At 43.8% G+C, this 12,418-nt stretch overlaps 1 protein-coding gene across 2 annotated transcripts; it reads right to left on the bottom strand.

The window, feature by feature from the left end:
• Positions 1-4,051: 4,051 nt before the first annotated feature.
• LOC135385339 (uncharacterized) lies at positions 4,052-10,448 on the bottom strand. 2 transcript variants are annotated; one of them, XM_064614612.1, is made up of 9 exons: positions 8,469-10,448; positions 8,221-8,372; positions 7,150-7,311; positions 6,849-6,939; positions 6,298-6,459; positions 5,095-5,337; positions 4,851-5,016; positions 4,721-4,794; positions 4,052-4,358 (listed from the first exon to the last, which is right to left on the bottom strand). In XM_064614612.1, exons 1-9 carry the CDS (start codon positions 8,610-8,612, stop codon positions 4,068-4,070), a joined length of 1,485 nt encoding a protein of 494 aa, XP_064470682.1. In that variant the 5' UTR covers positions 8,613-10,448; the 3' UTR covers positions 4,052-4,067. The 2 variants fall into 2 exon arrangements, with proteins under 2 accessions (XP_064470682.1, XP_064470683.1); XM_064614613.1 differs by lacking the exons at positions 8,221-8,372; positions 8,469-10,448 and adding an exon at positions 7,756-8,105.
• Between the last annotated feature and the right edge of the window lie 1,970 nt (positions 10,449-12,418).

Below are 12,418 nucleotides of genomic sequence, written 5' to 3'. Positions count from 1 at the left end.
TTTCGTTTGTTGTCTTGACTGATGAATTCCGAAGACATCAAGTAGTTTATTCTGATTATTGGGCGCTTGAATCCAGCGTTGATTAACACAGGTGATATGTGTTCGCCGTGTTTGTATTGCTTCAACAACTTGCACTTGGTTGCGATGAACTTGCACAGTCTCTTATTGATGTTTCCTCTCTTTGTATGAAGATTCTTGAATGACGTACAAGAGAGTATTGGATGAAAATGGTCCGGTGGTCCACCGCAATTGATATGTTTGTTGAGTTTCAATAAGTGATGATACATCAGACCTTGCACGACAATATTGAACTTCTGTTCATTCGACATCATCGACTGGTGGAATAAAATAAATGTGTAGAGGCTCTAGGGTGGAATATATCACGTGATAAGATTTTTTGTGTACTTTCCATTTCAACCGTTAGGTGTAACTTCAACAAATCCGTAATGAACCGTGCGATGTAGACTGCTTGTATATGATAATTTGATCTGATTGTTTTGTTGATTAATGCAATACCCATTGCAATGATTACAATTACGTTTGGTCTCGTGTATTTCAATTCTTCATTAGCAAACCTCAAAAACTCCACCATCAATCCCAGTGGTCCTTCCCATGTTGACGTGCAAATATTTTTAGAACTATTGTAGATTCGGCATACACGTTCTCGCATCTTGAATTCTATAATTTGCACCATATCTCCGAATACGACCATGTCTAGGACGTATTGAAATGCAGCGATAATTGAATCGTTTCGAGGCTCCTCCTTTTCGAAGCAGCTTTTTATTAGGTCCTCCCATGACCTATGGTAACGAGTACAAAATCCGTCCATCTCTTCAATGTATAGCAATTGTCTGTTCTGTTTTTTGGTGTGCCTCGACACTTCATCAAATCATATCGGTGCTAATTTTATTTATTACTAATTTATTATGTTATCGCGTTTAGAATGTTATTAATATCCACCTGTCGTGAGAATTATGAAAGTCAATTTACAAAAAAGATGTGATGAGCGAGAAAAACGCAAGCTTTAAACGCACTAGAACACTCAATTCCCGGCTTGAGTTGTTGGAGTTAGTTTATGACTTTGACCACGACCATTGTGGGATCCCCCTACTCCCTGTGGGGCGTAACCTTGACGAAAGTGCATGAAAGCTCAGCTTCCCTCTCTCATCTTTTTCTGTTTTTTTTTTTTTGTTAGTGGGCTCTGAATGAAAAAGATGTGTTCCTGTGATGTATCGCTCTGCTTGGTCAGGAAGTATTTCCCTAAATTAATTACTGCTTTGAGTTTGCTTCAGATGATCGCTCGATTGATTTAATAAAAATATTCTACTAGTTGGGATAGTAGTTTTTAGTTGTGTGCGTTGATTTTCACTGTAGCAAACTTTCACATTAATTTGCATTTCAGATGAGTTGTTTGTTTGTTTGTGGCTTCTGCGTGTAGAAATTACTATTGCAAAGTTATCATAAAACGATGTAATTAAATTTGATTCTCGTTTTCGAATGAGTATTGTTTCTATCATTGAATAAATTTCACTTTCTCTTTTTGTTTCAGATATTCACTCGATTGATATTTCGTGAGTTGAGAATAATGTATGCATAATAGTTGTGTCAGATCTGAAATACATTAAAATGCAGCGATTCTCGTTTTGGTTGAGTATTGTTTGCGCCGATAATATTTCTCATTTGCTTAGATAATGTTTCTCTAAAACCAGTTTGCACTGACATAAAACTCCATTCTTAGATTTTTTTTCTTTTTGCGTGCTATTGTTTGCTGATAGAATTCTTATTGTGTTCTTGAGAATCGAATAATTCCAATGTCTATTTGCGATCAATAAAAAATTTCGTCTCTGTACACCGGTCCTAAGAATATCTCCTTTTGGAGGAAAGAATGTGAAAAAGAGAGAGGGTTTCCCCACCCCGTAGAGAGAGAGAGAGAGAGAGAAATACATGATGACGATGATATGGGGATGACTACCACCCCGTAGATTGACAACAGATGTGCGGATTCTTCGCTTTGGGCTGTATAGAGGGAGAGAGTGACCCCATCGAGCTCAAGTAGCAAAGATTGGCTGTACTGTGTAAAGCTTGTCTGTACTGCGTGTGTTGGATATCTCCGTCAAGGTAATGTTTAATGTTTATAGTGCCCGAGTAGGACGAAAATTGTATATTGTTAGGTCGCAAAGATGATTTTATGATAGTTCAAAAGATATATTATTTCCATTTCAATTTATTAAATTTGTAATGTTTGATAGTTTGTTTCACTATTCAAGCAGTCTACTTTGGAAATGATGGATACAAAGTACAGAGGCCGCCCGGCTGTGTTCACAGATGGTTCGTCTACGTCGGATGGCTCCTCCGCTGCCTTTGTCATACCGGAGGAGTCACTATCATGTGGGTTCCGCCTGTCACATCGCACTTCGTCTACCTCTGCGGAGCTGTATGCCATCTTGTTATCTCTAAAGTCTGTCTCCAAATACCCTCCCCGCTCCTGGGTGATATACACTGACTCAAAATCAGCCCTGCAATGTGTAGGAACCATGGGCATCCGCGGCTCGTTGGCCCCGGTGGTTGTTAGTATCCTGACGGCGCTCAAGGTTCTCGGCGAACAGGGACACCGGGTGACCCTACAGTGGGTCCCCGGCCACACCGGCATTCAGGGCAACGAAGAGGCAGATTTGGCGGCTGCTGCGGCCCGCCGTATCTCCAGAGCCGTGCCCATTATCCTCTCCAACGGAGATAGGCGCTCCTACTTGTCTGGGTTGGTGTCACCCTTGGCCAGCCAGCAATGGCTGCATGACATCACTCAATGGTCGCTCCTCCATGCAGTGGACCCGTCATTATCATTTAGTATGCCAGGTGGCTTCCCTCGCAGCTTTACGACACTCCTGCGGCGTCTACGACTCAACGTCGCCTTCACCCCTGTGTTCCGTGTTAAGCTGGGTTACAGTAACACGGCGCTGTGCCTAGCTTGCCGCACCCCAGCTACGATCCCCCATATCATCGAGGACTGTGAGCGGTACACGTGTGAACGCCGGGTACTTCGACGCCAACTTGAACTCCTCGACCATAGACCATTCAGCCTGTCCAAAGTACTGGCCCATGGAGCTCCCCTGCGCATGAGTGCCGGGCTCTTCGCTCCCTTTTTGCTTTCATGCAAGCCACTGGACTCCTCTAAGAGCTCTAAACAGAACTCCGACCTGTCGTCGCTTCAATCTCACCATAATTCATCCTCTCATATTAACCACTGTGAAGTGGGGTAGGGTCCTGTGGCTACACTCTGAAAAAAAAAGGTGTCATCCAGACTCCTTTAAGGGAGTAAACAATTTGTCCCCAAGAACGCTCCCTTTGGGTGTAAAAGTTACACCCGCCAGAAGGAGTGAAAAACAAGGTGTCGCCCAGACTCCTTTAAGAAGTAAACAGTTTGTCCCCTACAACACTCCCTTTGGAAGTGAAAGTTACACCCACAAGGAGGAGTGTTACATTACACCATCTCCAGGGAGTATACATGACATCACTGAGAGGAGGCATCCTGACACCATACAAGGGGGTCAGTTCAGCGCCCTGGTTTTGCATGTGCGTTACTCCCTTCGGAAGTTTCAAAACAGACTCAACATTATGCTCACACAGGTGTAACCAGTATCCCCAGCGGAGGGGTAGCATTAATGCCCTGTGGAAGTATGAATTCAGCACTGCAGGGGAGTGATCACACTACCTTGAATGGAGCTTATGAAACTCCTACTGGAGGAGTGACTGCAATATGCCGTGGAGTTCTGTGAAGACCATAAAAGGGTGTGTCTGAACAGCTCCCCAGTAGAGTTAATTGTACACACGCTGGTGGAGTAACAGGAATGCCATGCAGTGGAATTATATGAAACCCACAAGAAGGAGTTCAGGAAGTATTCCCCTGTGGAGTTAATTATATTCTCCCTGAGGGATTAACTACAATGCCAAACAGTGGAGTCCCAACAAACCCGCTAGATGGTGTAACCTAGCCCAGGCCCTTTTTGTGTATGTGATGTAAATGACAACATCTGGACAACTGCAAATGTGATAAACAAACATACAAGCATTTATTGATACGGTTCAAATCCAATTTCGTTCTGAAGCTTTGTTACAAGGACTGCAGCTCCCGCTGTCTGAGGAAGGCCCAAACTGTGCTCAAGCATTGTGAACACCTTCTTTGAGCGCTGGCAATACTGGATGTTGTAAACCCAATACAGCGATAACACAAGAGCCATCGCTGTATTGAGGCTTACAACTTCCATGGAAAAATCCTCCAGCCTCACTTTAATCGACGAAGGTGCCCACAGTGCTCCCCGAACTTCAATGGACGGATGTGCTGGATCACACGGTAAGGGTTCCTACAAGAAAATGGTACCTCCTGAGAATCAAATATGAACATCCACAGGCCCTGCACTTTTAGGGTTTACCCAGCTAAAAAATTACTACTTGCAAAACTGCACCTTAGCATATCTCAAGGCAATGACATACTAGTCTTTCACAAGATACCCACTTGATTATCCTTAAGATGCAGACAAACATCAATTCTACAGTAGAGCTTCATTTATCCCTGAATGCAGTCTGATGATAATTTTGCACCCAAATTTTCATTAATTTTTTTACAAGATGCTATTGGCCTTATTTTTGCCCCAAAAATTCAAAGAAAAAGTTACTAAATAAACTTCAGGGTCTGAATATCTATGGCTTGAATGTCGATACTTACGCCATAAATGATGCCACCAGGCGCTTCTTTTAGCAATGCCGGCAGGACCGTCCACACAGCTCCAGCTGTACACTCTGAAATTGAGCCATGTTGAGAGCAACAGCCATGCATTTTCACTATGCTTGATTACCCCTGTCGTCAGCAGTTCCTACATGTGCAGGAAAATCCTTTAGGAACTTGTGTGGATGCTTGCGTCTCAATGCTGCAGATATGATTGCTCCGCCATACTTCTCCACGAACCACTCCATCCTACTGTCTACTTGGCAGTTTGTGAGCCGATGAAACTCCCTATAAATCTAATGAATGGAAGCATTCTGATAAGCACATTACAGAGTATGTGAGCACCTAGAGTGTGGCGAACTGATGCAACTTGCCTCATGCTCCAAAGCCAGTGCCGGATATTCGGTGAGCACCCCAGCGACCGAGAGGACCTCCTGCTGCTGGCAATCCCTCTGCTCAATTAAGGACCTTCTCGCACTGTAGGTCCTCCTCATGGCATCCGTGATACGCTCGCAATGTCTGTGATCAGGTTGCTTGTGCATTTCTCTGACCATAAAAAGTTTGTGCGCTGCCAATGTAGCATCGTCTTCAACTTGCTCCGAGGCACACCCCTGGAGCTGATGATTAAAATATAACAGTCAGCAGCGATCAGACTTGTACATGGTAGTCATAAACAGTAATTCATCAAAGTCACTATTACTCTTATCAGAAGGGCAATCCTGTTGCCAGTGCAAATTACTCGACTAATGTAATCAACTGGGTAATAAAACCAACACTGTGTCCGGCATGACATCAAACACGCAGACGCACCAGGAAAAGATGACTGCAACGAGCACCCTCAAAAAACAAAAACGCAGAAAGCTAATGGTTTAAACATGGCAATTAACAAATCATGGTGACCATTACAACTATTGCAGTGATTATCAAGGCTACTGCAGAAGTTACCTCATTACCAAACTATAAGTGAATGGGGAAATGTTACCCATAATAACTGACTATTGATAGTGATAACAACAGGTGCACCGAAATTGACCTGCAAGACATGGAAATTCCATAGTGAGTGGATTAATTTTGGACCCGGAATTGTTAGCGCTTAAACCTTTTTTTTTCGCATTTGTACCTCGATTCAAGGTTCACCTGTTCCGGGTAAAAACCTGAATGCTCCCAAGAAACTGCATCTAAGAAAGACACCTAGGCAAGCACATACCACTAATCTTTCACGAAGTACACAGTCTGATTACATCCCAAATTAAGTCTGGTGGTAGATTTTCCACCTGAATGCCTGAAGCTTTTTACGTGAAGGTATTGGCCTGAGTTGTACAACATAGATTTGAAAAAAAAAAAAAAAAATAGAACCTATAAACTGCATGGTCGAGTTAACTTTAATGACACCTGGATTAATATCAGCGGGAAAGCCTGTAGTAACGAAACTATTGGTCATGCATTATATTAAGACCCAATGTTACGTAGCGGCCAATGCATCCGTCCCTGACATTGCTGTAGTCTCAGTATTTATAATCTATGTGCCAATCGAAGCCCAGAACATGCGAATTGAGTATGTGTAAATAAAACATCACCGTCTGACGGATGCAACTTCTTGGTGACGCTGGCGTAGTCCCTGCATCATCCGCCCTCTTCCTCTTGCCATATTTTTCACGTGCTGCCTTCACCATTGCAATGTCACTCAACGATTTTCTCTGGTTTTTTGTCCTGTTCTTTAGTTGTCTCCACCAAGAGTTCTGCAAAAGTAGACAAATTTGAGGGCAGTAAGTTAAAAAAGATTCTGAGGTCTCTTGACCAAATGAACTGTGTTTCTTAGCAGAGAAGAACAGGAGCAATAAGTGTGTGTGGCTCGAGCATATAGGATGTCATTTTAGTTTTTGACACAAAGCGCTTCACAAATAGAGCGATAAAAGTAATCCATGTGCTGCCTTCCTCGAATTACAAACAACAACAACAACAAATATATGATGATGAAGTGGGACGTTACAAACAGCAGCTACATCAAGCTTAGAAATTACAGAAATTACATGCCATGGAGAACCTTGTCAAAGCCTTTAAAGCGTCCTCTGATCTACATGTTCTTGCCATTTACAACAGTTTAGAAAAAGTGAAAGGCAATACTCACGAAGCCTGGTCCATTGATGTCACGTAAGGTCGGATAGAAGTAGACGAGGAGCCGTGCAGCCTCGTAATAAAGGTTCCTTTTTCCAGGGTACCTGAAATGATGACACACTTGAGCAAGGAAAAAGGATATATGTTTCAGGAGGATACTAAAGTTCTGCTATTCGGCTCTATGCTTGGTACATTTCATGCGATCAGTCCAGCGCCTTGAGGAAGTTAGTGTAACGGATTTCGGAGGGTCGGAGCAATTACCTGCACTGGAACCTAATCAAGAACAAATATGCTGATTCGAGAAAATGACTTACAGCGTGTAGCGGCATATATCCAAGTGCAACCATCGAACAATTTTTGTCCTCAGTTGGTCGGACACCTCGCCCAGCTTCACAGCTTTCAGCTGCTCCTGTAGGTCCAGCGGAGGCGTGGGGAACTTATATTCATCGGCGATCCCAGGGCACACAGCACCAACACTGGAATAGTGGTAAATCATTGAAAAAACACGGGAAGATTACAGAATGTTATACTTTGCTTATGAAAGAAAAACATAGCAAGCAAAGAGCAAGGTGGGGGAGAAAGAACATGACACGGTGGGAAACAAACTAACGAGCCCTCACGAATTGTTTCATGGCTACGCAGGACCGTAACTAGAGAAACTACAGGCCTTGGAAATCAAAGGACAGGAAAGGAAAGAAAAGGAAATCCATCTCTTTCCTCTCGCGTGCAGCGTGCGGCTTAAACGGAGCTGTACACAAATACACAAAAACAACTGCAGAAGAGATAGGCGCAGGAAAGCTCGTTCATACGGAACGAGTTAACCGGAGACACGGACACAACCAGCAGTGCTTACAGAACGTCGTCGAAACGTTATCAGAAAGTCGTGCCTGCGACGGATAAGGGACAGAAAGCCTACATACCACACCACATCAGTGACACAGCTGAATACGTGAGGCAGAACGCACACAGACAAAAGAAAGAGCTGAAAAAGTACACGTGCAGCGCGCGCGGTCGCCATTGCTGCCTTCGTCGTGCTCTCCGTGATTCTTGGAGGAAAGCGGGAGGAAAGGGAAACAAAGCTTATGGATGGTTGGGGCACCCCTAGCGGGCCTCTTCGCAACGAGTGTCCAGCCTCTGAATGTGATTGGCGGTCGTGCGAACCAAGAATTAAACAGATAAAATGGTTAAAAAGCAAGCGAGCTGGTGGCGGGTTTTCGTCATAAGTTAGATCGTTCAATTTCGATTGAGCGCGAACAACCTGGACCAGTGTTGCTGGTATCCTTGGAATTACGCGCTGCCCTTCAGGTGAAACTTACGAAGGCAGATGCGGCACCGGCTCTCATGTATGTCAGGCAATATTGAAACAGAAAATATGAATGACTTACGGAACAACAGTAACGGAAACAGTTCCATCATCAGTTGCCTCAGTCTGTGGAGGGCTACCTCGGCTTGCGCGCACAAGCTTAATTTTGTCGTTGTCGCTGACCATGGTGTCTGCTCCAAAGTCGAGGTATTCTTCAAAGCCTTTATCATATATCTGAAACAATTAACCGAATAATATTTTAATAATAAGTCCTTTCAGACAGGCGTAAAAAAGTACAAACGTACACCAGTTAGAAAAGAATAAACGTACCTGAAGTTGCAAGCCTTCGTCCACGATGTCCGCGAAGTCGGTTCCGAGCAGTGCTGTTAGTACATCAACTCTTCTTCCTGGCTGTCCAACATTAATGACTATCTTCTTATCCTCGGAAATGACCAGGCATCGTGATGTAGCCATCGCCTTGAGATGGTGTCGCGGACAGAGTCGGACTGACGCCAAGGCGGCGTATCATGTCGTTTTTATGGGCGTGAACGGGGTTCAAAGCCCCTTCCTAAAAATGGCGATGCTGTTCTGACTCACATCGATTCTATGAATCCCAGAACGCGGTCAAAGGGCGAATGAGAATGGCAGGTCGGAGAATAAGCAGCAGCAGGACCGCGACTGCTGTAATGAAAGTCGGTATTCCGAGAAAAAGAAAAAAAGTATGTCAGATAGGCTGGAGGGTAATACGCCGATTGTGCACTGAAACGCTGACGCCGAAGCCTTGAAATGAGTACATTGTGTGCTAGGTTTGTGCCATTGTACCTTGTGAGTTGCAGCCTTTATGCAACGAACCCGTGACTGCTCCGATGGCGACAGAAGAATGACCCCCCGTCATAGACGTATGGTTCATAAAGTTAGTGTGAAACTTGTGCACTGAGCTGCATGTTAATATTGGGGCCATATGCTGCGCCGAAGGGTGGCTATTTCGCCATAGTATAAAATAAATATATATTAACAGCCATATAAAACCTTAGTTCAACCTTGTTTAGAGTATGCATCAGCAGTCTGAGATACCTACAGATCCACGCCATGAAAAAAGACAAAGTACAAATATCTGCTCCCCGGCTAATATTATTTAGGTTTCGATGGACTTCTTCGGTTACATGTATGTTGGAAGAACTAAATTTAGGTTCACTTGTACATACGCGCACTTGCACATAAGTTGGTGATGTAGTAAATAAACTAAAACTGTTCTTTCTCCAGACCTATGTTCAGTTAACTACAAACGATTAATAAAACATTGTTAAAATTTATCCACGTTCGACGCGAATAAATCATTCAAAAATATCATTTATTTATTTGTCGAAAATGTTGATTATTTGACAATTGACATAAATTATTATTTGACAAAGTGTTGGGGGACTAGGGGTGACAGGCATGTATGCCATGTTTAGTCACTATCTGTCAGAGAGGAAAAACATATCAAGTTGTCGAACGGGATAGGGTGAACAACACAGGCAATCGGATCGCCTTCTGGATGCGAAAAAGTGGGTTGGGATGAGGAATGTGTTTATGGGCAAGCGGATTACACAGAGTGAAATATTCCTTAGGATAACAGCATTTAGAACTGAAGCTTCCTTTTGTTGTTTTCTTATTCTTTTTTGTTTCATCAACGCTCCATGCGAACCAATAAAAAATCGATCAAACGACCGCTGCCGTCTCGATCAAACGGTGTTCGATCAAATGGCTTTCGGCCAAATGTTCCGCGTTCGATCACACAGCTTTCGACCAAACGACGTTCGATGAAATGTCCCGGAACCGGATAAATGCTATAGGGACAATACCGCCCTCCAAAAAAGAAGAAAGGGAAGTGAGGTCGGAAGAACGTCCTGCAGTGTCATCGTACGCCGCGTATGGTACTCTGAACGCGCTTATGAAATGATGGTAATACCTAAAAGCTTATAAGCCCATAGGGCGCCTTGAGGGTAATAACAAGAACTGGAGGAAACAAGGGAAGGTTATATTAACGAGTGAAAATTTAATTGAGCTGACGTGATACAAGGTAACCCATCGCGCCTGCTGTATGTTTCATTTTCTTTCCTTCTTTTGAATTGCAAGCCGGCGTATGTCTGGCTGACCTCTCCTTCGATTACGTATATCCCCCTCCCCCCGTGCGGGTTCCCGAAAAAGCGGTCCCGAACCCTCCCGAAATATTTACTTGATTACGCTAATGATACACATGTTCGAAACGTTGAAAGACGCAGCCCGCATTCCGCCACCGTCGGCCGGCATCTGCCATGGGACCTTTTTTCTGCCCCGCAGGTGGGACCATTTCTTCAGGGAGGTTTTTTCCTACACCCACATTCGTTACCGGTGGGGACGTCCGCTAGCTTAAGTTGATCCGTGGAGCACCTCCACCGAGGACTTAGGAAACAATTAAAGAAAAAACTTGCATCACTATTTCTTTATTATTATTTATTTCTTTATTCCTTTATTATTATTTCTTTATTTTATTATTATTCTATCATCTCACAACGCTCTACCATCACCACGGCTGGAAACAAGATCGGATACGACAGCATTTGACCAAACGGTGTCAATCAAGTTGCTTTCAAACAAACGGCTTCGATCAACTGGCATTCGATCGGTCGTTCGATCACTAGACGGACCTCGTTCCGCACAGATTAGTACAGAGTGAGGTTAACGTAAGCGGCGGCTCAGTTTGGCATCTTGTGCGCGCAGCGCGGAGCTCCCGTAAATTAACTTTTTGTAATAGCGCTGTGGATGTTGTGATGACGTAAGCCAGCGGCGGGAGGCGTAAGCGAGCATCGAACATTTTCGTTCATAATCAACCGCTGCAGTGTATGGAAAATGTAGTCTGTAGAAGGCGTGCGGCGATAGTTGCTAATCGGATCAACTTTCGCCTCGTTTTTGTGGGAATCGTTGCGGAGCCCACCTTTAAATGTGCCTAAGATAACACAACTTTGAAATATAAAAACCCATCGAAGGCAACTTTCCGAATACCTCAACTTACAGGAACCAGATCCAGGAAGAAATGACCCTTGCGACATCCAAAGCTTCAGCTGAATACTGTCACCCTTATTATTTTGGTTTTATTTCACCATCAAGTGAATAAAGGACCCGTTTGTGCTGCCGCCTACTAATATAAAAGAGCAAGAGCTTGGGCTGGTCGGCTCATGTTTAAAAGCAATTAAAGATCCCCAGTGCTGGTTTGGTAAAACACCCTGGTCTCGTGTGTTTTATGTTTCCGACTTGATTTCGAAATAACAATCCCGACTGGTTTCCACACACACTCCACCCTTTGCAGCGGGTCAACCGTAGTTCTGATACATAACACGAAAAGTAGCGAACCCTCCGGAGACTTTGTCGGTTCAAAGGCTTTTCCTTGCCAATTTACTTGAGATAACGGGACATCTGATTGATTTTCTTGCATCGTATCATTTTTCGGTCATGTGGTTATTCCGCATTCTGATTTTTCAGCTTTATCGTTTTTTGGCTTCCTGGCTTTTTTGGCCTGTTGAGACCCGACCTTCTGAAGGATGGTTTTGATTGCCTTCCCGATGGGCCGAGACAAAAAGATAGCGGCATCCTCTAAAGTCTCAGTCTGCTTTTAAAGATAGGCGTTTGTGGTTGTTGATGAAGGTTCAAAAGTAAAAAGCAAATCGTAAACTGCTTCACTCTTATGTTTTTACCTTTTATACCTTTACTTTCATCAAGTGGACAGAGGCCTTTTTTTATTTTACGCTGCTGCTCTTGGTAGGTCATAAGGAAGCCCCCAAAGAGTCGTGTTTGCCTGTCCCGATATCGAGTTTTTCAAAAAAAAAAAAAAGGGGGGGGGGTTGAGACAGGGAAGAGAGAGGGATAGAGAGAGAAACGCCGTTAACGGTCCCTTCTTAGGCTTCTTTTTATCTTTTCCTTTTCTCAGTGTCACAAGATGGAATGTGCACTGGCTTTGACAATTAGCATTTTCTCCTACGGTTCATCCGCAAGGCTGAAGTGAGCGCATTGACCCTACCTCCCCCCGCAGTGTTCCAGGTCATTGGGAGTCCAAACGTCAGATGAATAACCATGTAGCCTCTAACAGAGGTATCCGTCTCATGTGACCCGGCGGTATAAGAAGCCCTAGGTGTGGGTTGAAATATGCAAGCATTTCAGATAACATAGAAACGTGAATACACCTCAAACAGTACGTAATTATATACGCAAATATTTTTTTGTTACTTCATTACGAAAGATACGGATTTTGGATATCATCTTCT

Source organism: Ornithodoros turicata, chromosome 2, assembly GCF_037126465.1.
Source record: "Ornithodoros turicata isolate Travis chromosome 2, ASM3712646v1, whole genome shotgun sequence".
NCBI lineage: Eukaryota > Metazoa > Arthropoda > Arachnida > Ixodida > Argasidae > Ornithodoros > Ornithodoros turicata.
The sequence above is the reverse complement of the archived record's forward strand: the minus strand, read 5'-3'. Positions and strand labels throughout refer to the sequence as shown.

What these genes read in the sequence shown, in the direction of transcription:
- LOC135385339 (XM_064614612.1), bottom strand. Translation starts at nt 8,612, where the DNA reads ATGGCTACATCACGATGCCTGGTCATTTCCGAGGATAAGAAGATAGTC. An exon ending in ACGAAGGCTTGCAACTTCAG is followed by an intron (nt 8,373 to 8,468) that starts GTACGTTTATTC and finishes TAATTGTTTCAG; the next exon opens with ATATATGATAAAGGCTTTGA. An exon ending in GATATATGCCGCTACACGCT is followed by an intron (nt 6,940 to 7,149) that starts GTAAGTCATTTT and finishes TCATCATTTCAG; the next exon opens with GTACCCTGGAAAAAGGAACC.